Here is a 25255-nt window from a genome sequence, read left to right on the forward strand (position 1 = left end):
TATAAAGACAGAAACAAGGTCTGTTGGAAAAGTAAGGGATTTAGAAACTTGACAACAGAAAGTAGAACAAGTGAAATTCACAATATTGGGAAGCAAAGTATTGTTGAATTCTGAAACTATGTGGAATTAAGGGGCTTCTAAAAAGTGAAGAAATAGGAAATAGTTTTATAATGATCATGGTGCAAGAATGAATATCAGTATATGGATATATTTTCAAACTAGACATTCCTTGTTGCTGTCTTCTTTAAATACATATTATAAGTCACATGTCTGTCACAGTAATTTTAAGTTCTGCGCCAGGTAAATTCATACAATTTACCTCATAGCCTCATACTTCAGAATGTAATGTCTGCTCTAAAAATATCGAGTGAAATTGATTTGTTCAAACACTGTGTCTAATTTTATAGCCTAATAGATTTAAAGGACTTAATATTTTTGCGATAAACATTAACACCAAGTAAAAAGCTTACACAGTCCTCCGATAACAACGCCAACAGAACCAAAATTAGCAAATCCACAGAGGGCATATGTAGCAATAGCTTCGGAACGGGCCTAGGAAAAAGCCAGAGTAAAGAGACTGAATATGTGATTATTCAGAAAAATTTCTGATCCTGTACTTGAATTTACTGATACAAAATAAAATTGATTTGAGTTTGCAAAATTGAACTAACTTTTTGAGGAAAAGATTTAAAACTAAAAGAGAGAAGTAAAAAAATATTGTTGAGTTCATTGATTCATGTATTATACAAATATTATAAAACGCAATGCCAAATGGTCTTTGGTTAGAAGTAGTAATTCAGCCACACATGGCTGGCTGTCTCAGCATTTTAGCTTAGTATTACCCTCCTGCATTTTTTCGCAACACGGCATATTGTTTCTATTTAAATAATTGTCCAAGGCCCTTTAGAATGCCCAAACTTATCCATGCTCCATCATAATTCAGCCAGTCCATTCCATACCCTAAGAACTCGCTGTGTGAATATTTTTTCTTCACTTCATATAAGCTTCGTTTGCAAAACACTTTAAAACCCTGCCCTTTAATTCCCAATCTGTTTACAAGTGGGAACAGTTTCTCTATAATCATTCTGTCCAGACGCCTTATGTTTTTGACAGTGTTTATCAAATCTCCTCTTGGCCTTCTCCTCTCCAAGACAAGCAGTTCCACTTTTCCAATTTTTCCTCATAAATGAAGTGTCTCATTCCTGGGACCATTCCCTTAACCTCTATTGCACTCTCTCCAATATATTCACATTCTTTCATTCTTTCTACACTGTCACACCCAGAACATGTACATAACACTCCAGATTATGTCTAATGTGTGTCTTTTATAAGTTTATCATAATGTCCCTGCTCTTGCTCTCTATTTATAAAGCCTAGAAAACTGCCACCTTTAACAATTTATGTGCATATACCTTGGGGTTTCTCTGCTCCTGCACATTGTTTAGAATAACACACTTGATTTTGTACTGTCTCCCCACGTACTTTGAAAGTGCATCACCTCACACTTTTTCTGCATTGAAGTTCATCCGCCATCTATCCACCCATTCCGACAAATTGTCTATGACCTTTATCAAATCCACACTTTCTTCTTCACCATTTACAATTCTCCCAAGTTTAAGGTTATCCAAAAACTTTGAAATTGTCCCCTACACTGAGATTATTTACATATATCAGAAAATCAAGGGCCCCAATCCCGGCCCCTTGGGAATACCACTATAAACTTCCTTCCAGCCTGAAAAATGCTCATTAACTGTTACTCTCTGTTTCCCATGCCTCAACCAATTTTGTATCCATATTTCTACGCCTCTTTTATTCCATGCCCGTAAATTTCCTCAAGTCTGCTGTGTAGTACCAAATCACACACTTTTGGAAGTCTGTGTATGCCACATCAACAGCACTAGCATTCTCAACCCTCTGTTAGCTCCTCAAAAAACTCCAGTAAGTTAGACAGACAAATTCCCCTTAATAAATCCACACTGATTCTTCTGAATCAATCCATATTTCCCCATGTTATATTAATTCTATCCAGAATACTTGTTTCTAAAAGCTTCTACACCACCAACATCAAACACACTGGTCTATAATTGCTGGGTGAATCTTACAGTATTTTTGAACAAAGTAATAATGTTTAACATTCTCCAAACCTCTAGCAGTACCTCCCCCAAGTCCAAGGAAGATTGAAAGTTAATTGCCAGTGCCTTTGCAATTTCTACTCACTTCCTTCAGTATCCTTTGATGCATCTCATTTGGTCAGTGCCTTATCCAGCTTATCCAACACCTCCTCCTTATCAATTCTAAACCTTCTAGTGACAGAGTTTCCTCCTCTGTCACCATGGTCTGGGCATCTGCCTCAGAATTAAGGATGAATGCAAAGCAATCATTTAACACCTCAGTCATGTCCCATGTCTCTCAGTATAAATCCCTCTTTTTGGTCCATAAACAGCCCTACTCCTTCTTTTACAGTTGATGTGCTTATAGAAGACTTTGGGATTTCCTTCTATGTAAGTTGACAACATTTCTTCATAATCCCTCTTTGCTTCTCACTTCTGAATCTTTTGCACTCGGCTTCATTCTCAAATGTATTTACTACCTGTCAGCTGTCATAAGTACAATTTTTCTCCTGTAACTTAATTTATATCCCCTTTGTCATCCAAGGACCTTGGATTTGTTTATCTTACCTTTCACTTTTAAGGAAATATACGTTGACTGCACCCAAATAATATCTTTTTTAATAGCAGACCATTGTTCAGCTACTGTTTATACTCCTAACCTTTCATTCCAGTCTATGGGGCCCAACTCTGTTCTCGCCCCATTGAGGTCTGCTCTCTGACAGTTGACTATTTTTACTCTGGTTTGACCAAAGTCATTTCCTACCATCATCCTAAAACTTTAGACAGAATATTACTCTGTCCTACACATTCTCCCACTGTCACTTGATCTACTTGATGAGGCCCACCTCATTCGCAAGAAACAGGTCCAGCAGTGCATCACTTCATGTTGGACTAGACAAATACTGCTGAGGGAAATTCTCCTGAACACAATCTCAGAGCACTTAGCCGTCACTGTCTCTTGGTCAATATATGAGTAATTAGCTTCCACTACTGTAACTATTCAATGATGTTTACACCTGTCTGCAACTGCCTTGAAAATTTGATTGAACAAATCTTTCCTAGCAAACAGCGATGTACATATTACAGCGAGCGATGTAATTTCATTCTCCTTATGCCTTAGGCATACCTAAATGGATTCTATTCTTAAACACTCTAATGCTTGCTTCTTCCTCCTGGACTGTAAGGCCCTCCTTAGCCACCTGTTGACACTAACACTCCTCATTTTTTTCCCTTTCCTCCAGAAATATTGAACACATAGATCTGCTCTTCCCTAAGCCAGGTCTCCATTTCCACCATAACATCATAATCCCTAAAACAATGTGCTTGTAATACCCCAGTCTTATTAACCAATATGTACGTGGATGTACAGGATAATGTATTGGTCATATTATTGTCACTAATTACCCTTTGCATGCCTTGATAGCAGTCACACATTATTGCACAACTGGAACCCAGCTAGACTTTCATCCACCATTACGATGCACACTGATCCTGGCCTGAATTTTCATCCTTGGGTTTATTCCAGTTCATTCATAACTAGTTAATTAACTGACAATTAATTCAGAAATAAGATCTTGAGCATTTCGTAATTCTATGCTAGTTAACTCAATCAGGTCTTGTATGATCAACAAGAGTAACATCCTGTTGAATAGTTAATTAAAATATGTATGATGCTATTTGTATAAGTATAATATCACACAGATATTATATAATTATATTTACTTACTGATAAATACTGCTTCAAACCATCAACATACTCAAGGTTGCCTTCAATTCTTTTGGCAATCAGGCTAGATAACTTTTCGTAAGCTACAAATTCATTGAAGAAAGTTTTCACTCCGAGGAGCTCGCCAACCATAAAGCTGTCATTCCAGTCTATTCCCATTATGAAGGCAAGTGGCATGAAGACATAGGAACAAATTAGCTGAAAGAAATATCACATGACATTGAATCAAAAACTTTAGTCCATTCTCACAGATATTTCCATCTTCTATTGCTTCTGTTCACATAATGCAACATTCCATACTAATGCTTTTGATGCCTTCCTTTTTCCTTAAATGAAGATTTCCTCCACCATGATTGACAGAGCCCTTGACAATGTCCATTCCATTTCACATCAGTGCTCAAAATATACAGTGCTGCAGATGAATCAATCCCTGAATGTCCACTTGCAGCCATGATAGTGACTTGTGTAGCGAGTAGGGGAGTGTTGCGTTTTCATCAAGGCAAGTCATGCGGAAGACAACATGTAGGCTACCAGAGATATGGAAGAGGCATGGAGGGTTCAAGGGGATGGGGGAAAATTGGGTACCTGCAAGGAAGATGAGGGGAGGCAAGGAGGGAGGAGAATGGATGAGGGAGGGGACGGGTTAGAGGAAAGACAGAGAGACTGCAAGGGTTGGGTGATGTTGAAAAAGAGGAAAACTGCAAGGGAGGAGGCTACCAAGGGCGGTTTGTTGGCAGGGGGGAATACAAAGAAAAAACAGCAGTTTCAAAACTGGCAATAATAGATCACTCACCTAACTAGAACTTGAAATTACTGAGGTAATAAATTATGTGTCAATGAATGCAGACGATCTGGCTTAAGGTGTGCAGATTTCAGCTGCTATGTGGAGTTCTGCAGTTAGCACTGTGCCAATTGTTAAAATTAATCTGATATTGAGACCAAAGATGCATAAAAAGAATAGTAACTACATGGTTAAAATATTCCAGCATTGTGAATATGCAAAAGAAACACATTAGCTCCAACACTAGGGTGATGGCTTTTTTACACTTCGAACTGTACGTCAGTTATTTTTGTAAAGCAAATGTCGTTAACTTATACTTGTCTTCGTACCAATTTAAATACAACGGTGTCGAAGAAATCAGCGCATTTCTTGTGTGTTGCAGCATAAATTTAATGGACAGTTGATAATTATTGAGGACATCAGTGAATTTTTCTAATTGTGCTTCTGTATGAGTGCAATACTCCATACATCAACACAAACACCTGACTGCATCATTAAAAGAAAGCAGTTAGTGAGGATGAAAAAGTAGCCTGTGAAAACTAAAACAGTAGCTGCCAAAAATCAAGACGTAGCCCTTGAGAAAACCTCAAGAGGGGCCCTCAAAAAAAAAAGTATTCTGTGCCCTGTTTCACTCTTTTTCCTTTCCCTTCTCCTCAAAACCATGGTAGCAATCCCCTTGTTTTCACCTTACACGATATGAACCTCGATATCCAATGAAACATCCTCTGAAATTTCTACCAGCTATGGTAACATAAGAAGTGCAATTAATCTTCTCCTCATCTCACAGCATTCCAAAGTTACCATCCTGTCTATTATTCAGTCATCACAAAATTCATCGATGGAGGGGACAGAACACCTGTCCTTTGAGTTCTTCTCTTAACCAACTAAAACCATAAAAACTGCTTTCATATGACAACTATATACTATTACATCTTTTGATCAGTATGCTCTACTAGCTGCTTCAGTGCTGTCTCCTTTACACTGGAGAGAGCAGCGTAGACTGGGTGTCTACTTAGCAGAATTAATCAGTTCGCAAGCATGACCCAGAGATTTCAGTTGCAGTTATCTGCAATATCAATTCCCTATTTTGCTTCCACTTTGATTTTTCTGACCTCAGTCATACAGTCATAGTCATAAAGCACAGAAACAGACCCTTTATAGTGTTCTAATGTTTCACATTTCAGCTGAACACTTCACTATCTTCTCTCAACAGTAAATACAAATGTTAGATCATAACAAAATGGGGCGGTGGTTTTGGATTTTTCTTTGGACTAGTTTGATTTGTCCTCTCATTTCTTTCCTAAATGCTTTACTTGGCATTTGGATGGCTGCTATCTTGCTATTTACACCTTCTCTAGACAGAATTCCCTTTATTTACTTGCTCCATTACCACTTTGTACCATAATGTGGAGATGCTGGTGTTGAACTGGGATGGACAAGGTCAAAAATCACACGACACCAGATTATAGTCCAACAGGTTTAGTTGAAGACACAAGCTTTTGGAGCTGTGCTCCTTACTCAGGCATACTGTGGGAGAGAGGATATCAGACATTTAAGAATTTATAAGCAGAAAGGTAACACCAAAAATGGCTGCCCTCTCATTGAATCTTTAATCAGGTAGGAATGAAACTACTAATTAAAATGCAAAATCTAGAATCCTTTCATGTCATTGCCCTGAGATAATTAAAGGTTTTATCAATGTATACAAGAGGTGACATCTCAGGTCAGACAATGCATTTTAGGTGTGAGGTCTTGCTTAGAATCTGTCTATGTTTTAAACTGGGGTCAGGTTTTTTTTTGAGCAAAGCAGAAGGTATCTGCAACTACACAAACATCTTGGATGAAATAATTCATGTATCTGTGTCTGTGAATGCGTGTGTGTATGTGAGAAAGAGAGGATGGAAGCTAGAGGAGTGCAGCATCGTGAGATTATCATGGGCTTGCAGTAGGATGAGGTACTGAGGTGTCCGTTATTAGTGGAAATGCATGTATCCAAGAATATGACTGATTCTAAAGAGTATTCTATGGTAAGTCTGATGGTAGGATGAAACTTGTTGATATGGCTATGTAGCTGTTTCAGTCATTCCTCGCCATGAGACCAAAGGAAGAAAATGTCATCAATGTATCTGGTGTACAGCGTTGATTAGAGATCATGCATAACAAAGTTCAGGGGTCAAGGACATTCAGCCTCCATTGTTCGGGTAAGCGTCTTCCAAGGTGGACTTGGACTATGCAACAACGCAAAATCGCTGAGCAGAGGCTGATAGCCAAGTTCCATACCCATGAAGACGGTCTCAATAGTGATCTTGGGTTCATGTCACATTACAGGTGACCCCATCACTCTATATACTCCCACACAAACATACATGCACACTCTCTCACACAAGCACACACACATACACTTTCACAGACCCTCTATCGCACACACTCTCTCTCACACACAGACACCCACACATACACACAGACACCCCCTCACATTTACACACTGTCAAGCACACACACATGCGCACACTCTCTCTCTCTCACACACACAGACACACAAAATGAATTATTTCATCCAAGATTTTTGTGTAGTTGCAGATACATTTTGTTTTGCTCAAAAAAAAAACCTGACCCCAGTTTAAAACATAGACAGATTCTAAGCAAAACCTCACACCTAAAATGCATTATCTGGCCTGAGATGTCACCCCTTGTATACATTGATAAAGCCCTTAATTATCTCAGGACAATGACTTGAAAGGAATCTAGATTTTGCATTTTAATCAGTAGTCTCTTTCCTAACTGTTTAAAGATTCAACAAGAGGCAGCCAGTTTTAGGGTTGTTACCTTTCTGCTTATAAATTCTGTGTCTTATACATCTCTCTCACAGTACACCTGAGGAAGGAGCTGAATTTAAAAAGCTTGCGTTTTCAAATAAACCTATTGGGCTATAACCTGGTGTCATGTGATTTTTCACTTTGTACCATGAAACCGTTTGCCATATAATCTCACTTGCCTCTAACCCTGACGTTATTGTAGACTTTCCCTTTAGTATTGCTGAAAGGAGTGACTTGTTGCTGAAGCTTTTTGATCTTGTACTCATCAGGACAAACACAAAAATTCCAATAGTCAAATTTCAATTTATTAGAGGACTAAAGATTGTTTATTAGTTGACAAGTCATTTTTGACCGAGGCGCTGCCATAGAGAAAGCAACAAGAATCTGTGAGCTGCTCCTGGGAAAATAATAACTAATGCACGAGCCTTGAACATAATCTTTTTGTTTGCATGGAATGCACATTATGTGCATATGTTACTTACAGCAAGTGTAAATATGTGATATTACAAGCTCAATTGATCACCCCAAATTGGTTGTTGATGAAGGTATTAGCACATACCTTGTACAACTCTGAAAACAATATTTCCACTAACTATGCCAGTAAAGCAATTTTAAAAGTATCTCAATGGAAAGTTGGATGCCCTTTATTGTATTCACTCATGGGACGCAGGCATCAATCGTTAGTCAGCATTTTTTGTCAGTCCCTGGCTGCCCTTGAGGTGGTGGTAATGAACTGCCTTCTTGAATTGCTGTAGTCCACATGCTACAGATTGACCCACAATGTCCTTCAGGATGGAATTCCAGGATTTTGATCCAGTAACAGTGAAGGAACAGTGAAATATTTCCAAGTCAGGGTGGTGGCATCTTGGAGGGGAAATTGCAGGTTCTGGTCCCAAGTATCTGCTGTCCCAGTCCTTCCAAATGGAAATGGTCATGGGTTTGGAAGGTGGTCTCTGAGGATCTTTAGTGAATTTCTGCAGTGCATCTTGTAGCCAGTACATACTGTTGATACTGAGCATCGGTGGTGGAGAAAGTGGACGCTTGTGGATTTGGTGCCAATCAAGTGGGCTGCTTTTTCCTGGATGGTTTCAAGCTTCTTGAGTGTTGTTGGAGCTGGACCCATCCAGGCAAGTGGGGGGTAATTCATCACATCCTGATTTGTGCCCGGGAGATGGTGGACAGACTCTGGGGAGTCAGATGAATTACTCACCACAGTATTCCTAGCCTCTGGCCTGCTCTTATAGCTACTGTGTTTATGTGAAAACTCCACTTGAGTTTCTGGTCGATAGTAATCTGAAGGATGTTGATAACGGGGGATTCAGTGATGGTAACACCATTGAATGTCAAGGACCAGTGGTTTACAGAATCATTAGAATCCCCACAGTGCAGAAGCAGGCCATTTGGCCAAAGTGAATCCAGATTGATTTTCCAAACAGCATCCCACCCACCACCCCCTCCACTCTATTCCTGTAATCCTGCATTTCCCATGGCTAATCCACCAAGACTCACTGGGTGTAATTCCTTAGCTTATATTTACCATTTTTCTTGAAAGGTGGAACCACATTAGCTGTCTTCCAGCTCTCTAGCAACACTCCCGTGACCAGAAAGGAATTAAAAATTTGAGTCATGGAACTAGAGATTTCCTCCCTCGTGTCCCATTGCAGACTGGGACAACTTATCCGGACCTGAGAATCTGTCCATTTTTAAACCTGCCAAAACTTCCAATACCTCCTCACTCCCTACATTAATCTGCTCACGAACAATAGACATTTGGTGTATGATTTTATAATACTCTTTCTTTTAATACTCTTTCCCAAAATAAACAGCAATGAAGGGGTTAAAAAGAGATCGGTCAATAAGGAAGTTAATATCAAATTGACTATTGCTGAAAAAAACACAGATTTTCTCATGGTAATGTCTCTACCAATCACCTGGAGACAGTAAAGACTGTAGATGGGCAAAGCTGGAGTCAACAAATGTGGGATTGGAAAAGCACAGCGGGTCAGACAGCATCCGAGGAGCAGGGAAGTCAACATTTCAGGCCAAAACCCTTTGTCAGGACTGGGGAGGGGTTGGAGAGCCCAGAAATAAATAGGGCTGGAAGGAAGATAGGTGGTGTGGAGATAGGTGGATGCAGGTAGGGGTTATTGTGGTTGATCAGTGGGAAGGATGGAGTGGATAGGTGATTAGGAAGATGAACAGATTGGGGGTGGAGAGATTTTGAAGCTGGTAAGTTCCCAGGGTGAAATATCAGGTGTTGTTCCTCCAGTTTATGTTTGGCCTCACTCTGACAGTGGAGGAGGCCAAGGATGGACATGTCACCAGGGTAGTGGGAGGGCTAGTTAAAGTGAACGGCAATTGGAAGTTCGGGTTGGTTGGTGCCTGCAGAATGCAGATGCTCCGCGAACTGGTCCCCAAGTCTTCACCAGCTTCAAAATCTCTACACCCCAACCTGTCCATCTTCTTACTCACTTATCTGCTCTACCCTTCCCACTGACCAACCACAAAAATCCCCTACCTGCATCCACCCATCTCCATCCCACCTACCTTCCTCCCAGCCCCTCCACCCTCCCTCTACTTATTTCTGGGCTCCCCTCCCATCCCCAGTCCTGCCAAAGGGTTTCGGCCCAAAATGTTGACTTCCCTGCTCCTCAGATGTTGTCTGACCTGCACTCTACCAATCACAGTCTACTTGGCAACAAATCGGCAATTCCTTTCATGCAGTACAAGTGTTGATATTTCCTCTTGAATTAGTAATCTTGTGAAATGATTGCTAAAATGAAAACCTTCGACAAAATGTCTTTTTTCAGCAATACTCAATTTCTGCTTCATAAACTAATATTAATATCAACAAAGAGAAGTACTGGAGAAACTCAAAGAATAAAATCCAATACATAAATGGGATCTGATGACTACACCCTAGAGTTCTAAAAGAGGTAGCTGCAGAGATAGTGGATGTGCTAGCTATGACTTTCCTGGAACCGAGAACCAATTCCATCAGAGTAAAAATGAGTAAGCGTTACACCATTTTTCAAAAGAGAAACCAGGAACCACAGGCCAGTTAGCCCAACATGAAACGTTGGGAAAATGTTGGACTGTATGGTTGAGAAAACATTAACAATGCATGTAGAAAAGTACAAGAATCATTAGAACAAGTCAACATGGTTTTACTAAAGATAAATCCTGTGTGACAAATTTATTAGGAGGTTTTTGAAGATGCAAATAATAAGGTTGATAAAGGAAAAAAATTAGATGCATTATGTCTCAATTTCCAAAAGGCTTTCAGTAAGGTGCTGCACAAAAGGATAGTAGGCAATGTAAGAATTCATGGAATTGAAATAATATATTAGCAAGGAGAGAAGATTGGTTAATGGACAGAAAGCAGACAGTGGGCATAAATGGTGAATGTTAAAGCAGACAGGAATGCATAGTGGACTGCCACATGCAGGGACCTCAGCTATTCATAATCTCTGCAAACGGTTTATCTAAAGAGACACAGAGTAATGAGTTTAAGTTTGCTAATGATATAAAGTTAGGTGGAAAAGCAAGCAGTGGGGTGACAGGCTGCAAAAAGGGATAACCAGGTTAAGTGAGTGGGCAACATGATGGTAGCTAGATATATAATGTTGAGAATTGTTAAGTTATTCCTTTTGGTCAGAAAAACAAACACGCAAAATTTCATAGAAGTGCAAAACTTGTAAGCATTAATGTTCAAAGAGACTTCGGTGTGGTCATTCAGTGGATGCAGACAGTTAGCATGCAGGCACAACAAGCAGCCAGGAAGGCAAATGGCATTTTATCGCAAGCAGACTGGAGCATAAAACAAAGCACCTTGTTACAACTGTACAGGGCTTTGCAGAGACCATATATCGTTAATGCTAGTTGTCTTTTCCCTGGGATAGGGGATTTCAAGACTAAGGGGGCACATTTTTAAGGTGAGAGAAGAGAGATTTTAAAAAGACAGGAGGAGCAAATTTTTTTTTTTTTACACAGAGGTGGTTCGCGTGTGGAATCAACTTCCTGAGGAAGTGATGGATGTGGGTACAATTACAACGTTTAAAAGGCATTTGGACAAGTACATGAATAGGAACGGTTTGGAGGGATATGGGCCAGAAGCAGGCAGGTGGAACCAGGTTAGACTGGGATTATGTTCAGCGTGGACTGGTTGGACTAAAGGGTCTGTTTCCGTGCTGTATGACTCTATGAAGTATTGTGCACAATTTTGATCTCCACATTTAAAAAAATTTTTTGGGGCCACAAGTAGGTCACTACTCAAGTTTCTTTTCAAAAGTGACTCAAGTTTTATACTTGCCTGATGGACATATATATCATAAGGATCCTTATGCTTTTGTACTTTTCGCAGCATTTCTCTACCTGTTTTCCTTTGCACCAGCAGCAGAGGATTAAGAACAGATGAGGTTTTTGACAAAGGTGTCACCTCTTCTAGTGTCAGGGAATAAATTGTTATCGATACATAACAGATGTGCAATCTGGCAGACTTTGTTCCTGTTCTAAATTGATTCCCATTCCTTACCTGTATAAAATGGGTAATTAATCTTGTTTCGGAGGAAGGAACAATTTTTCTGTTAGTGCACATTTTTGGACCATCAATGATGTACACTGCATTAGCAGTGGCAAGGCCAAATAATCCATTCTATGCACTCGAAACGCCAAAGAGACAAGGGTATTCAGGTGCATAGATCTTTAAAATGCCACAAATAGGTGCACAGAATAATCAAGAAAGCTAATAGAACACTGGCCTTTATGTTTAGAGGGCTGGAGTACAACGATGCATAAGTTATGCTGCAGTTATACAAAACCTTGAATGGACTCCTGTTGGAGTACTGAGAGCAGATCTGGGCACCACACCTTAGGAAGGTGATATTGGTCTTGGAGGGAGAATAATGCGGGTTTACAGGAATGATCCCTTGACAATAGGGGTCAGGTTTATGAGGACAGATCGTACAAATTAGGCCTGCTTTCTCTAGAATTTAAAGAGATAAGGGATGATCTGAGCAAAGTCTTCAAGGTATTACAGGAAAAGACAGGATAATAAACTATTTCCATAGGTTGGGGATTCTAGAACTAGTTGACTTATTCTGAGAATTAGGGCCGGACCAGATGCTAGGAAGCACTTCTAAACACATAGGGTGATGGATGTTTGGAACTCTCCTCCACAAACAACAGTGGATGCTAGGACAGTAGGTAATTTTAAATCAAAGATGGATAATTTTTTTGTTAAGCAGAAGTATTAGGGGACATGGCCAATGGCAGGGAATTGGCCATAGATCCGCTTTGATATCAATGAATGTCAGAACAGGCTCAAGCGGCTGAATGACCTACTCCTGTTCCTATGTGATGTTTTACCCTTGCTTAAGTTAAAAAGTACTGGAGAAGTACCAAAGTGGACTGAAAAAAATCCATAAGACGTAGGAGCAAAAGTAGGCCATTCAGCCCACCATGTCTGTGCTGCCATTCAATGAGATCATGGCTCATCTGATAATCCTCAACTCCAATTTTCTGCCTTTTCTCTACATTCCACAATTCCCTTCCTGACTGAAAAATTATCTCTGTTTTTACATATATTCAAATATGAACATTGACAACTCTCTCTGGTAAAGAATTCTACAGATTCACAACTCTCTGAGAGAAGAAATTCCTCCATATCTCTGTCATTAAGTGTGCAACCCCTCATTCTTAAATTATTACCTCTGATCTTAGACTCTCCCACATGGGAGAAACAACCATTCCACATCTATCCTGACCCTAAAATTCAATAATGTCACCTCTCATTCTTTTGAATTCCATGAGTACAGGCTTAACCTATTCAGCTTCTCCTCCTAAGATGATCCCACCCACTTGGCATCAGCCCAGTGGACCTCCTTTGGACTGCTTCCATTGCCTATAAATCTTACCTTGAATAAGGCATCTAAAATTTTTCACAATATTTCAACTGTGGACTGACTAGTGCATTGTATAGTTTTAGCAAAACCTCCCTATTTTTATACTCCATTCCCTTTGAAATAAATTATACTCCACTCCCCTTGCCTTCCTTACTATCTGGTGAACTTGGATGCTAGCTTTTCATAATTCATGGGCAAGGACTTCCAAACCCCTCTGTTCTCTGCTTGCTGCAGTATTTCACCATCTAATAAATATTCAGTTCCTCTATTCCTCCTGCCTAAGTGCACACCTCATATCTGACAAGTTTTTGCCCACTTGCCTAACTTGCTTATATCCCTCTGTTCACATTCATCCTCACCAACTGCCTAACCACTTATGTTTGTGTCATCCACAATTTGGCTATAGTACATTCACTTTCTTCATTCAAGCCATCAATATATATTGTAAATAATCATTGCCTTTGGCAATCTACTATTTACAGATTGCCAGCCTGAAAATGTCCCCCTTAACCCAACTCTCTGACTTCTTTTAGTTAGCCAAAACTCTATCCATGCAAATGTATTATCTCCAACACCATGACTCTTATCTAAGTAAGTAGCCTAATGTGTGTGGTACATTATCAAACCTTGAAGGTGGATAAATAACCAGGGCCAATTGAGTTGTTCCCTAGGCCATCGAAGGAGGTCAGGATAAAACGCATGCACTGAGGATCATTTTCCAAACCATGAAATTCAGGACAGGTACCAGAGGATTGGAGGTCTGTAAAAGCTATATTAGTATTCAAACAGGATGTGAGCAACATGTCCAATAATTATAAGCCAGTCAATCTGACCTCAGTAGTGGGCAAATTAATAGAACGAAGAAAGGGTAAAATGATTAACTGTTATGTAGAAAGACAAAGACTAATTAGGGATATTCAACATGGTTTTATTAAAGGAAGGTTATATCTTACTAGTTAATTCAATTTTTTGAGTAAGTAACAAGAAGGATTGATGAAGGTAGTGAATCAACAAATAACATAGATTTTAGCAAGGCATTTGAAATATGATTCCACTTGAGATTCTGGTCTGAAAAATAACAACCTATGAGATAGAATGGGTTCTGATGGGAAACAAAAGATAATGGTTGATGGATGCTTTTGCAAATGGAAAGTGGTTCCAGTTGAGTTCTATTGTGCTCAGATCACATTCTGTTTGTGAAATATATTAATAATTCAGGCTTAAATTTGGGAGATATTATGTGGAAAATTTGCAGATGACACAAAAGTTGGTCGTGTAGCTGCTAGTGAAGAGGACAGTTCTAGGATGACATCAATGAGTTGGTTAAATGAGTTGAAAAAGTAGCAAATAGATTAAATCTGAACTAGTGCAAGGTTATGCATTTGGGAGAGCAAACAAAGCAAGATAATACTCAAAAAGGAGGATATTAAGAGGAGTAGACAAAGTGAGAGACCTTGGATTGCATGTCTAATGTGCTGAAGATGGCAGAACAGATAACTAAAGTGGTAAAGACAGCATTTGGGATTCTTGTTGGAACTAAAGATGATACTGGTCACAGCTGGAGTTTTTGTACGGTTTTAGTCACATTAGAAAAAAGACATAATTCCTCTAGACACAATACAGAGGAGATTTGTAAGAATATTGCCAAATTTGAAAATTACAGGTACGAAGAATGAATGAATAGGCTGGATTATTTTTATCCTCAGATTACAGAAGGCTGAGGGGAGACTTAATTGAGGTTTATAAAATAATGAAGGGCTTGGATACAATGGACAGGAAAGACTTGTTTCACTTACAACAGGGGTCAATTACCAGGAAGCAGATCTAACATGTTTAGTAGCATGGTTTAACGGAACATAGGTAAAGATTTTTTTCACCCAAAACACTGTTGGTGTCTGGAATTCACTGCCTGGTTTGATTATTGTAACAGAAACCCTCGACTCATTTAAAAGTTATGCCAAAAGCACTGTACACTGTTGCAAAGTGGGATTAAAATGGACAGCTAGTATAATCAGCCATTGCAGACACGATGGGCTGAATGATCTCATTCTGAGCCATAACCTTCATATGGTTTTATGGTTAAAAATGCATGGTGAATGCTATTTAATTAAAGGAATGCAAACTAATTGGTCTATTGTTCACCCCTCTGGGACATTATCACCAATTGCAAAAATATTGTCCTATTATCCAGCATCAAGTATTTCTCCCCTTTTTTTTGAGCAGAATAAAATGAAGTTAAAAACATAGTGCATTATCGCATTGTTCTGAAGGTGAATATCAGAACCAATTTGCACATAGCATGTATCCTCTAATAGGAAATGCACAGTGGTTTCCAGCTAAGGGAAATTTGGTCACAACACTGGAAAGATACCTTGCTTTGAATATGTATCTGCATTTAGACTAAATTATCTGCCTGTTCAGATAAATATAAGTTTCATTCAAAAGCCAGCACCACTGGCAACTTAATATGCACTTGAACTGCTATAAGTTCAGATTAAATAAATGAACACACTGCTGATTATGCGTTGGTGTCGATTGCCAATCAGGCTAAATCCCATAAGAACTGAAACTCCTCACAAGGAGAACAAGGTCTTCAAGGACTTGATGACTGCACTTGATGAAATATATGACAGATGGATCAATGATCCAATTCATAAATTCTGTCTTAATTGAATTCTTTCTCTTGTACAAACTTTATATAACAGTGACTTAATAAATTGAGTTGCTACTGTAGAAATTATTCCTCATTAACCTATTGAAGAAGTAATTAGAAAGGAAAAGTGAGAAAGAGAAATAACCCTCCATTTTCTAAGGAAGCTACATCTGAAATGGAGATTGGAAACCTAAATTTCTGGGGAAACAAACTGAAATTTCTGGTGGCAAGTCAGTGAGAAGGTGCTAGTCAGCTGCCTTCTTGAATCTATGCAGTCCATTGTGTAGATGCCCTCACAGTGCTGTTTGGGAGGGAATTCCAAGATTTTGACTCAGTGGCATAGAAGAAATGGCTTATTTTTATTCATTCATGAAACGTGGGCATCACTGGCTGGGCCAGCATTTATTGTGCATCCCTAATTGCCCCTTGATTGAATTGCTTGCTCAGGCCATTTCAGAGGCAGTTAAGACTCAACCATATTGCTGTGGGTCTGGAGTCACATGCAGATCAAACCAGGTAAGGGTGGTAGATTCCTTTCCCTGAAGGACATTAATGAAACATTTGAGTTTTTACAACAGTTCACAATGGTGGCCATTAATCATCCAGATTTGCATTGAACTCAAATTTCACCATTTATCATGGTGGGATTTAAACCCATGTCCTAGGGCACTTGTTGGGACTTTGGATCACTAGTCAAGTGACATTACCACTGCATCCCTATCCAAAGGAAGATAACAAGTAGTTCACATTTACACGGTTAAATCATCTTTTTTAAATAGGTTTAGAAATACTTATTGATTTTTATATTTATTGCTAGTTTTATCTCATAATCCAGTTTTTCCTTGCTGTCACTTTTTTAATCATTTTCTGCTTTGCTAATATTCTACCAAATCTTCAGACCTGCTGCCCACCTTTGTGTAATTTTTTTTGTTTAATATTATCTCTAATTGTTCTATTGTGTTCTCTGAAATATTTCCTTAAAATGTTTGTTACCGCATCTCTATTCACCTATCCCTTAACCTAATGATATTTTTATTCACTCATGGGATGTGCATGTAGCTGATTGGCCAGCATTTATTGCTTATCCCTAGTTGACCTTGAAAAGATGGTGGTGAGCTGTCTTCTTGAACTACTGCAGTCCAGTTGGACTCTCAATGCCCTTAGGGAGTGAGTTCCAAGATTCTGATCTCGCAATTCACTTTTATGCTCTCATAATTGTCCTTATTTAGCTACACACCAAGATATAGATAGTAACAGATACCAGGAAATGTAAGACTTCTATGGTATTGGACTACAAACCACCCTCCATCATCAAAAGTATCCATTAACCCTTATTCTGTTTCCTATCACACAGCCAATTTTTATTCCTCTTTTATTTCGTGAGCAAAAACTTTTCTCATAAGTATGTTGAGTGGCACAGTATTGAGCACCTTCTGAAAGTCCATATACAACACATCAACAGCATTACCCTCATGAATCCTTTCTGTTACCTGTTCAAAAAACTCCAGCAAATTAGTTTGTTGAACATTGGAATCCCTTAAAAATTGAATTTTCCTAATATTTACTGTGTATTTGAGATTTCATTTCAAATGAGATTTCATTCAATAACTATTACAGCAGTACTTAATTTTCAAAATTTTGAGCCTATGAAAACAAAGAGAAAAATTATAGAAAACACAGCGGTCACAATGCCCATTGAATTAGCATCAACAATTTATCTAGTGCCAAATACACCCTTATTATCTGTGTATTGTTTATGAAAATAGGAGTATTTGGTTTTAGAAGGAATGGTAAACTAACCCCAAATATGGGTGTTCTATTCTCTCCCTGCTATAGGAAAGATGCTGTGAAAATAGAAAGGGTTCAGAAAAGATTTACAAGGATGTTTCCGAGGTTGAAGGGTTTGAGCTATAGGGAGAGCTGAATAGGTTGGGGATATTTTCCCTGGAGCTTCAGAGGCTGAGGTGTGACCTTCGAGAGGTTTATTAAATCATGACAGCATGGATAGGGTGAATAGCCAAGGTCTTTTTCCCAGGGTAGGGGAGTCCAAAACTAGGGGACATAAATTTAAGGTGAGAGGGTAAAGATTTAAAAGGGCCTACGGGGCAACATTTTCACACAAAGGTGGTGTGTGTATGGAATGAACTGCCAGAGGAAGTGGTGGAGACTGGTTCAATACAACATCTGAAAGGCATCAGGAAGGGTACATGAATAGAAAGAGTTTAGAGGAATATGGGCCAAATGCTGGTAAATGGGACTACATTAATTTAGGATATCTGATCAGCATGGACTAGTTGGACCAAAGGGTCTGTTTCTGTGCTGTACAACTCTATGATTCTATAATTGATTGACGCAGAGAAAATAACCTATACCTAGAAATATGATAAATAGACCAGTTAACAACCACTTTAACAAGGCCGAAACATTCCTTACCAACAGTTCTTTTTCCTCTGGAATCAGTGAACCATCTCCAATTGCCACAGTAGTATACTTCATCTAATTAAAGAATGTATCATATCTAAACTGCTGCTTCTTAAACTCAATAAGCTATCATAAAATTATTTACAAATCAACTGCCCATATTAGGTAACTGTGATCACGAATCTTAAAATCAACACAATTTTCATGTTGACTCTTCCTAATCATACTACCTATGACTACTAACTTTATTCTGATTCTAGAAAATTCCTCACCACTGAAATTAATCATCTGTAATTGATGGGCTCATCCTTGCCACATTTTTTGAGCAAGGACATGATGACTGCAATTCTGTTCTAACACTTCTCCCGAGTATAGGGAAAATTGAAAGATTACAGCCAGAACTCTTGCAATCTCCAATATCACTTTCTTCAATATCTTAGTTGCATCTCATCCAGTCCCAGTGCCTCGTCAACTTTAAGTAGCAACGGTCTAATACTTCCTCATCAATCTGAACTCTTTGAGTGGCAGAGTTTCCTTCTCTGTCACCAAGACCAGGATTGCATTTGCCTCTTTAGTAAAGTCAGATACGTAGTATTCATTCAATATCTTAGCTGCGTCCCATGTTTCCAAAGTATAAATCCCATTTTTCATCCCCAAATAATCCTACTCCACCCTTTAAAACTCTCTTTCTACTTAAATATCTGTAGGAGATGTTATCTTGGCTGCCAGTCTTTCTCATTATTCCTCTTCGTTTCCCAATTATGTTTTGTCACCTCACCTCCGAACCTTCTATATTCCTATTGATTCTGAATTATAGGCTCCATCTGACATGACATCACCTGTCTTCTTCATCTTAATTTTAATCTTTGTTATCCTGGGAGCTTGCCTTACCTTCCCTTTGACTGTACCTGACCCTTCTACTCATTGAAGGAAGCCAACCTTTTGTTCCAGTCTATCTTGCCCAGCTTCATTCTTGCCCCAGTTAAGTTGGCTTTCTGTCAATTGACTTGCATGAGAGAGAGTGAATATGAGAGTGAAAGAGAAAGAGAGAGCGAGTGAGTCAGTAAATGAAGGAGCGAACAGGTAATGTGAAAGCTCACTCTCTAAAGAAGGCCAAGTATTTCTGTTGAGAGAGTATTAACCTGAAGCATTGAATGTTTCCATCTCCAAAGATGCTACCTGACCAGCTGATTATTTTCAGCAGTTTCTGTTTTCATTGCAACTTTCAACAGTTATATGTCTTAAGACGATTCATAATCCAAAGACTATGGCTCAAGTGAAATACCAAGTCATGCCCCTCACCTGCATAAACAAACATAATTTGATATATAATTAATATCTGCAATTTTTGAATTTAGGATGACCTAATTATAAGCACTGCATCACCAAACTGAATTCAGAGTCAGTGCTCATTCAGTAATGGTGACAACTTATTAAAATTCAATTACTCACTTTTATTCCTAAAACAATTCCCTTTGAAATGTAAATTGGTTTTTAGGTACAGAATTCAGTCTTTCAGATCACAAATGTCCTCAAATGAGATAAAATAACAAGATTCAAAATGAAAATTACCTCAAAACTGAGCCGAGGCTCATCAAACATGTTTCCCAACCAGGACAGCACAGCATTAAGAAAAGCCAGGAGTGCCAGAAATGCAATAAGGTTAACAGCAATGTTTGCCACCAAACCAATTGATGCAAAGGCTCCTAAACAGGCTGCTTCTATTATGTTTTTTGCTTCACTGCAGTACAAAAGATAAATAATATGAAAAGATAAATAATTGTGCATAACAGTTAAAAATTCTTTGGCCAAATCTATCTGGGAAAATAAGGATGGGTTTATGATGTGTACTATTATTAACGCACAGATTTACCATCAGGTTCAGGAAAAGAAATTACATGCTCGATTTGCAGGTTCCACATAATTCTGATTAATTTACACCATTCTGCTCATTGCTTCAAACAAAGTGTACCTCCTCCTTAACCTCCCCATTATTCATCAGCACTTGTTAAATTTTTATATTAATTGTTCATTGATATTACAGCAATTTAAGGTTCACAACTAACAGTGCAAAGACCATGTCTTTTTATTTCTGTGTTATTTAAAATTGTGAACTTAATTGAGAAAGACTGTTTTAAAATCAACTTGTAAAGGATGGCTACATGTTTTGAAAAGCAAGGAACTGATACTTATGCCAAGCACTGTATAAATACCTGTTTGAACAGGCAGTAATTAAAGTGGCTGCAGATAAATTGAACCCGAAGATTTGTGTACAGATGTAGCTGGATGGCAACAAGTTGTTGGACTAGTGACCAGTTACCAATTAAGAAAGCCTTCTGCCTGCCAACAATTATGCGATTGATCTTTACACAACTGAACAGTTGGTGTTAGAAACAAGATACAGAGAAATGTTCTGATCTCTATGAGCACAGTCTTCTCTCTGTACTCTGCAGTTAAAGACCATTATAAACTTGAAGAAAATAAATTCAACTTTTCCTTCAACAATTGTTCTAAGTTGTGTCTTTTGACTGATCATTCAGATATCTTTTAAAAGTGAATCAGCCACCATGTGTCTTTTGCAAATCAGTGAAATGTTTTAGCAAAGATCTATAGCTTGGGTTGTGGCTAGAGTTGTTCGTTGGTTCACTGAGCTGACTGGTTTTCATGCGAACATTTCGCCCCTTCTAGATGACATCTTCAGTGCTGTCTAGCCTCCGTTAAAGCGCTGTTGTTTTGTTCCATTTTGAATTTGTATGGTCCGGTCTGTTATGGTGGGTAGTTCTGTTTCTGTTTTTGCTCCATAGTGGTATGTAGATGGGGTCTATTTCACCATGTTTGTTTATGGTACCAATGGTTGAAAACCAGGCTTCCAGGAAATTCTCATGCTTGTCTTTGTTTTGCTTGTCCTGGTAGTGTTATGTTGTCCCAGTTAAACTGATGACCTTCTTTGTCAGAGTGAATAGAAACGAGGGAGAGTTGGTTTTGCCATTTTGCTGCGAGTTGATGTTCATGTATCCTGGTGGCGAGTTTCCTGCTCAGCTGATCTAAGTATTGCTTCTGGCAGTTACTGCATGTATTTTGTATTTCACATTTGTCTTGCTCATTGTGGTACGGGGTCTTTCATCTTTGACAGTAGCTGGTGAAGTGTGGCTATTGGTTTGTGTGCTATCATTATTCAAAGAGGTTGTAGGAGTCTTGTAGTCAGTTCCGATTTGTTTCTTATATAGGGTAGGGTAGCCAATGTGTTGGGATGTACAGTGTCTTCTTGGTGTTGTTTATTTGCCAGGCATCAATGGATAAATCTGTTAGGACACCCATCATTTGCAAAGACTTTGTACAGGTGTTCTTCTTCATTTTTGCGTAACTCCGGGGTGTTGCAGCATGTTATCTGTTTGTGGACACTGGGGTGGTTACTGTGGTAATTCAGGATTTGGTCTATGTGTGTAGTCTTTCTGTATACACTGGTAAGGAATTCACCATTGTTCGTTCGTTCCATCATTAGAAACGGGAGTTGATTGTTGTTCTGCTCTTCCCTGGTGAACTTGATCCTGGTGAATCAGGACAGGTCTCTGGCACTGAGCCTGGCCCTGTGCCACAGAAGGGAAGGGGGGAGAATAGGAGAGCAATTGTAGTGGGGGATTCAATAGTAAGAGGTTCCGTGGACGCGAACAAGATGAACGGATGGTGTTACCTCCCAGGTGCCAGGATCCATGATGTCTCGGATCTTGTCTTCAAGATCCTTAAGGGGGAGGGCGAGCAACAAGCAGTCATGGTACACATCGGTACCAATGACATAGGTAGGAAAAGGACAGAGAATGCGAAAAACGAGTACAGGGAGTTAGCTTGAAAGCTGAAGTCCAGGACAAACAGGGTAGTTATCTCTGGATTACTACCAGTGCCACGTGATAACGAGGTAAGAAATAGGGAGAGAGTGCAGCTAAACACGTGGCTACAGGGCTGGTGTAGGAGGGAGGGCTTCCATTATGTGGATAATTGGAGCACATTCTGGGGAAGGTGGGAACTGTACAGTAAGGACGGGTTGCACCTGAACTGGAAGGGCACAAATATCCTGGGAGGGACGTTTGCTCGAGCTATTGGGGATGGTTTAAACTAGCTTGGCAGGGGGGTGGGGAACCGGATTTGTAATTCAGAGGATGAGGTATTCAGCCTTCCAACAGACACAACAGGGAGCGAGGTTGTTAAGAAAGAAATGCGGTCGATGGAGCGTAATTGTGGACACAGATGGTTTGAGGTGTGTATACTTCAATGCTAGAAGTATCAGAAATAAGGCAAATGAACTTAGAGCATGGGTCAGCACTTAGAACTACGATGTTGTGGTCTTTACAGAAACTTGGGTAACTCAGGGACAGGAATGGTTGTTGGAAGTTCCGGGATTTAGACGCTTTAAAAGAAATAGGAAGGGTGGAAAAAGAGGCGGGGAAGTGGCATTGCTAGTCAGGGCTAGTACAGCAGCTACTGAAAGACAGTTCGAAAATGATATGTCTACAGAGTCAGTTTGGGTTGAGGTCTGGAACAAGAAAGGAGCAGTCACTTTGTTGGTTTTTTTTTTTTTACAGACCCCCTAATAGTTGCAGAGAAGTGGAGGAGCGGACTGGGAGGCAGATACTGGAAAGGTGAAGTCACAGGGTTGTAGTCATGGGTGACTTCAACTTTCCAAATATTGATCGGAAACATTTTAGTTGTAATATTTTAGATGGAGAGGATTTTGTCCAGTGCGTTCAGGAAGGATTCCTGACACGGTACGTAGACAGACCAACACGAGGAGAGGCCACTTTGGATTTGGTGCTTGGCAATGAACCGGGCCAAGTGTTAGACCTGTTGGTAAGAGAGCATTTTGGCGGTAGCAATCATAACTCTGTTACTTTTACAAGAGTCATGGAAAAGGATAGGTACATACAGCAGGGTAAGGTTTATAACTGGGGGAAGGGTAATTACAATTCTGTTAGGCAAGAACTAGGTAACATTAAATGGGAACAGATGCTGTCAGGGAAGAGCACCATTGAAATGTGGAGATTGTTTAAGGAATGCATACTGCGTGTGCTCGATATGTTTGTCCCTAGCAGGCAGGGAAGATGCGGTCGAGTGAGGGAGCCTTGGTTCTCTAGAGAGCTCGAACAACTGGTTAAGAGGAAGAAGAATGCTTATGTAAGGTTTAGGAAACAAGGAACGGAAAAGGCTCTCGAGGGATATAAGTTATCCAGGAAGGAGCTGAAGAAAGGGCTTAGGAGAGCTATAAGGGGGCATGAGAAAACCGTGGCAGATAAGATCAAGGAAAATGCCAAGGCTTTTTACAGGTATGTGAGTAATAAGAGAATGAGCAGAGAACGGGTAGGGCCAATCAAGGATTGTAAAGGGAATTTGTGCACGGAGCCTAAAGAGATAGGAGAGGTCCTTTGAATATATTTCTTCGGTATTCACAACCGAGAGGGACCTAATTGTAGAGGAGGACAGTGTGAAACAGGCTGGTAGGCTAGAGGAGGTTGCTGTCAGTAAGGAAGATGTGCTAGGAATTTCGAGGAACTTGAAGATAGATAAGTCCCCTGGGCCTGATGGGATTTATCCAAGGATTCTATGGGAAGTGAGGGAAGAGATCGCAGGGCCTCTGGCGATGATCTTTTCATGCTCACTGTCCACGGGTATAGTGCCGGAAGATTGGAGAGAGGCAAACGTCATTCCCTTGTTCAAAAAAGGGAATAAGGATAACCCCGGAAATTACAGGCCAGTTAGTCTTACGTCAGTGGTGGGCAAATTATTGGAAAGGGCTCTGAGAGATAGGATTTATGATCACTTGGATAGGCACAGTTTGATTCGTGATAGTCAGCACGGATTTGTGAGGGGTAGATCATGCCTCACAAACCTTATTGAATTCTTTGAAGAGGTGACCAAACACAGTGGATGAAGGTAGAGCAGTGGATGTAGTATACATGCATTTAAGTAAGGTGTTTGATAAGGTTCCCCATGGTAGGTTCATGCAGAAGGTAAGGAGGCATGGGATAGGGAGAAATGTGGCCGATTGGATTCAGAAGTGGCTGACCCTTAGAAGACAAAGGGTGGTAGTAGACGGAAAATATTCAACATGGTGCTCAGTTACGAGTAGTGTACCACAAGGGTCTGTTCTGGGTCCTCTTCTATTTGTGATTTTGTAAATGATTTGGATGAAGGAGTGGAAGGGTGGATTAGTAAGTCCGCGGATGATACAAAGATGCGTCGCGTTGTGGACAGTGCGGAGGGCTGTTCTAGGTTACAAAGGGACATTGATAGGATGCAGAGCTGGGCTGAGAAGTGGCAGATGGAGTTTAACCCTGAAAAGTGTGAGGTGATTCATTTTGGAAGGAAAAACTTGAAAGCAGGTTAACGGAAAGATTCTTGGCAGTGTGGAGGAGCAGAGGGATCTTGGGGTTCATGTCCATAGTTCCCTGAAAGCTGCCACCCAAGTGGATAGAGTTGTTAAGAAGGTGTATGGTGTGTTAGCTTTCATTAATAGAGGGATTGAGTTCAAAAGCCGTGAAGTTATGCTCCAGATATACAAAAGCCTGATTTGGCCACATCTGGAGTATTGTGTCCGGTTCTGGTCACCTCATTACAGGAAAGATGTGGAAGCGTTGGAAAAGGCACAGAGGAGATTTACCAGGATGTTACCTGGAATGGAGGGATGGTCTTACAAGGAAAGGTTGAGAGAGCTACGGCATTTCTCTTTAGAACAACGAAGGATGAGAAGTGACTTGATAGAGGTGTACAAAATGATCAGAGGTATAGATAGAGTAGACAGCCAGAGACCTTTTCCTAGGGTGGAGGTAGCTATTACGAGGGGGCATAGTTTTAA

General features: G+C 39.8%; 1 protein-coding gene across 13 annotated transcripts in view; it reads right to left on the reverse strand.

Annotated features, from left to right (window-relative positions):
* The window catches only part of LOC109926406 (solute carrier family 28 member 3-like), a 184823-nt gene that overhangs the window by 30778 nt on the left and 128790 nt on the right, over positions 1-25255 (reverse strand). For 9 of the 13 annotated variants that reach the window (XR_007261777.1, XM_048595196.1, XM_048595195.1 and 6 more), the window contains 3 exons: positions 19984-20152; positions 3838-4035; positions 471-552 (listed from right to left, as the gene is read on the reverse strand). Coding sequence is in view for 9 of the 13 variants with exons in the window: in XM_048595196.1 (XP_048451153.1) it covers positions 471-552; positions 3838-4035; positions 19984-20152 (449 nt within the window). In the remaining 4 variants the exon portion in view is untranslated. The remainder of the gene's footprint in view (positions 1-470; positions 553-3837; positions 4036-19983; positions 20153-25255) is intronic. The other 4 variants (XR_007261780.1, XR_007261779.1, XR_007261778.1 and 1 more) reach the window with 1 other exon arrangement.

The sequence above is a fragment of the Rhincodon typus genome, chromosome 3 (assembly GCF_021869965.1).
Source record: "Rhincodon typus isolate 14 chromosome 3, sRhiTyp1.1, whole genome shotgun sequence".
Taxonomy (NCBI): Eukaryota; Metazoa; Chordata; class Chondrichthyes; order Orectolobiformes; family Rhincodontidae; genus Rhincodon; species Rhincodon typus.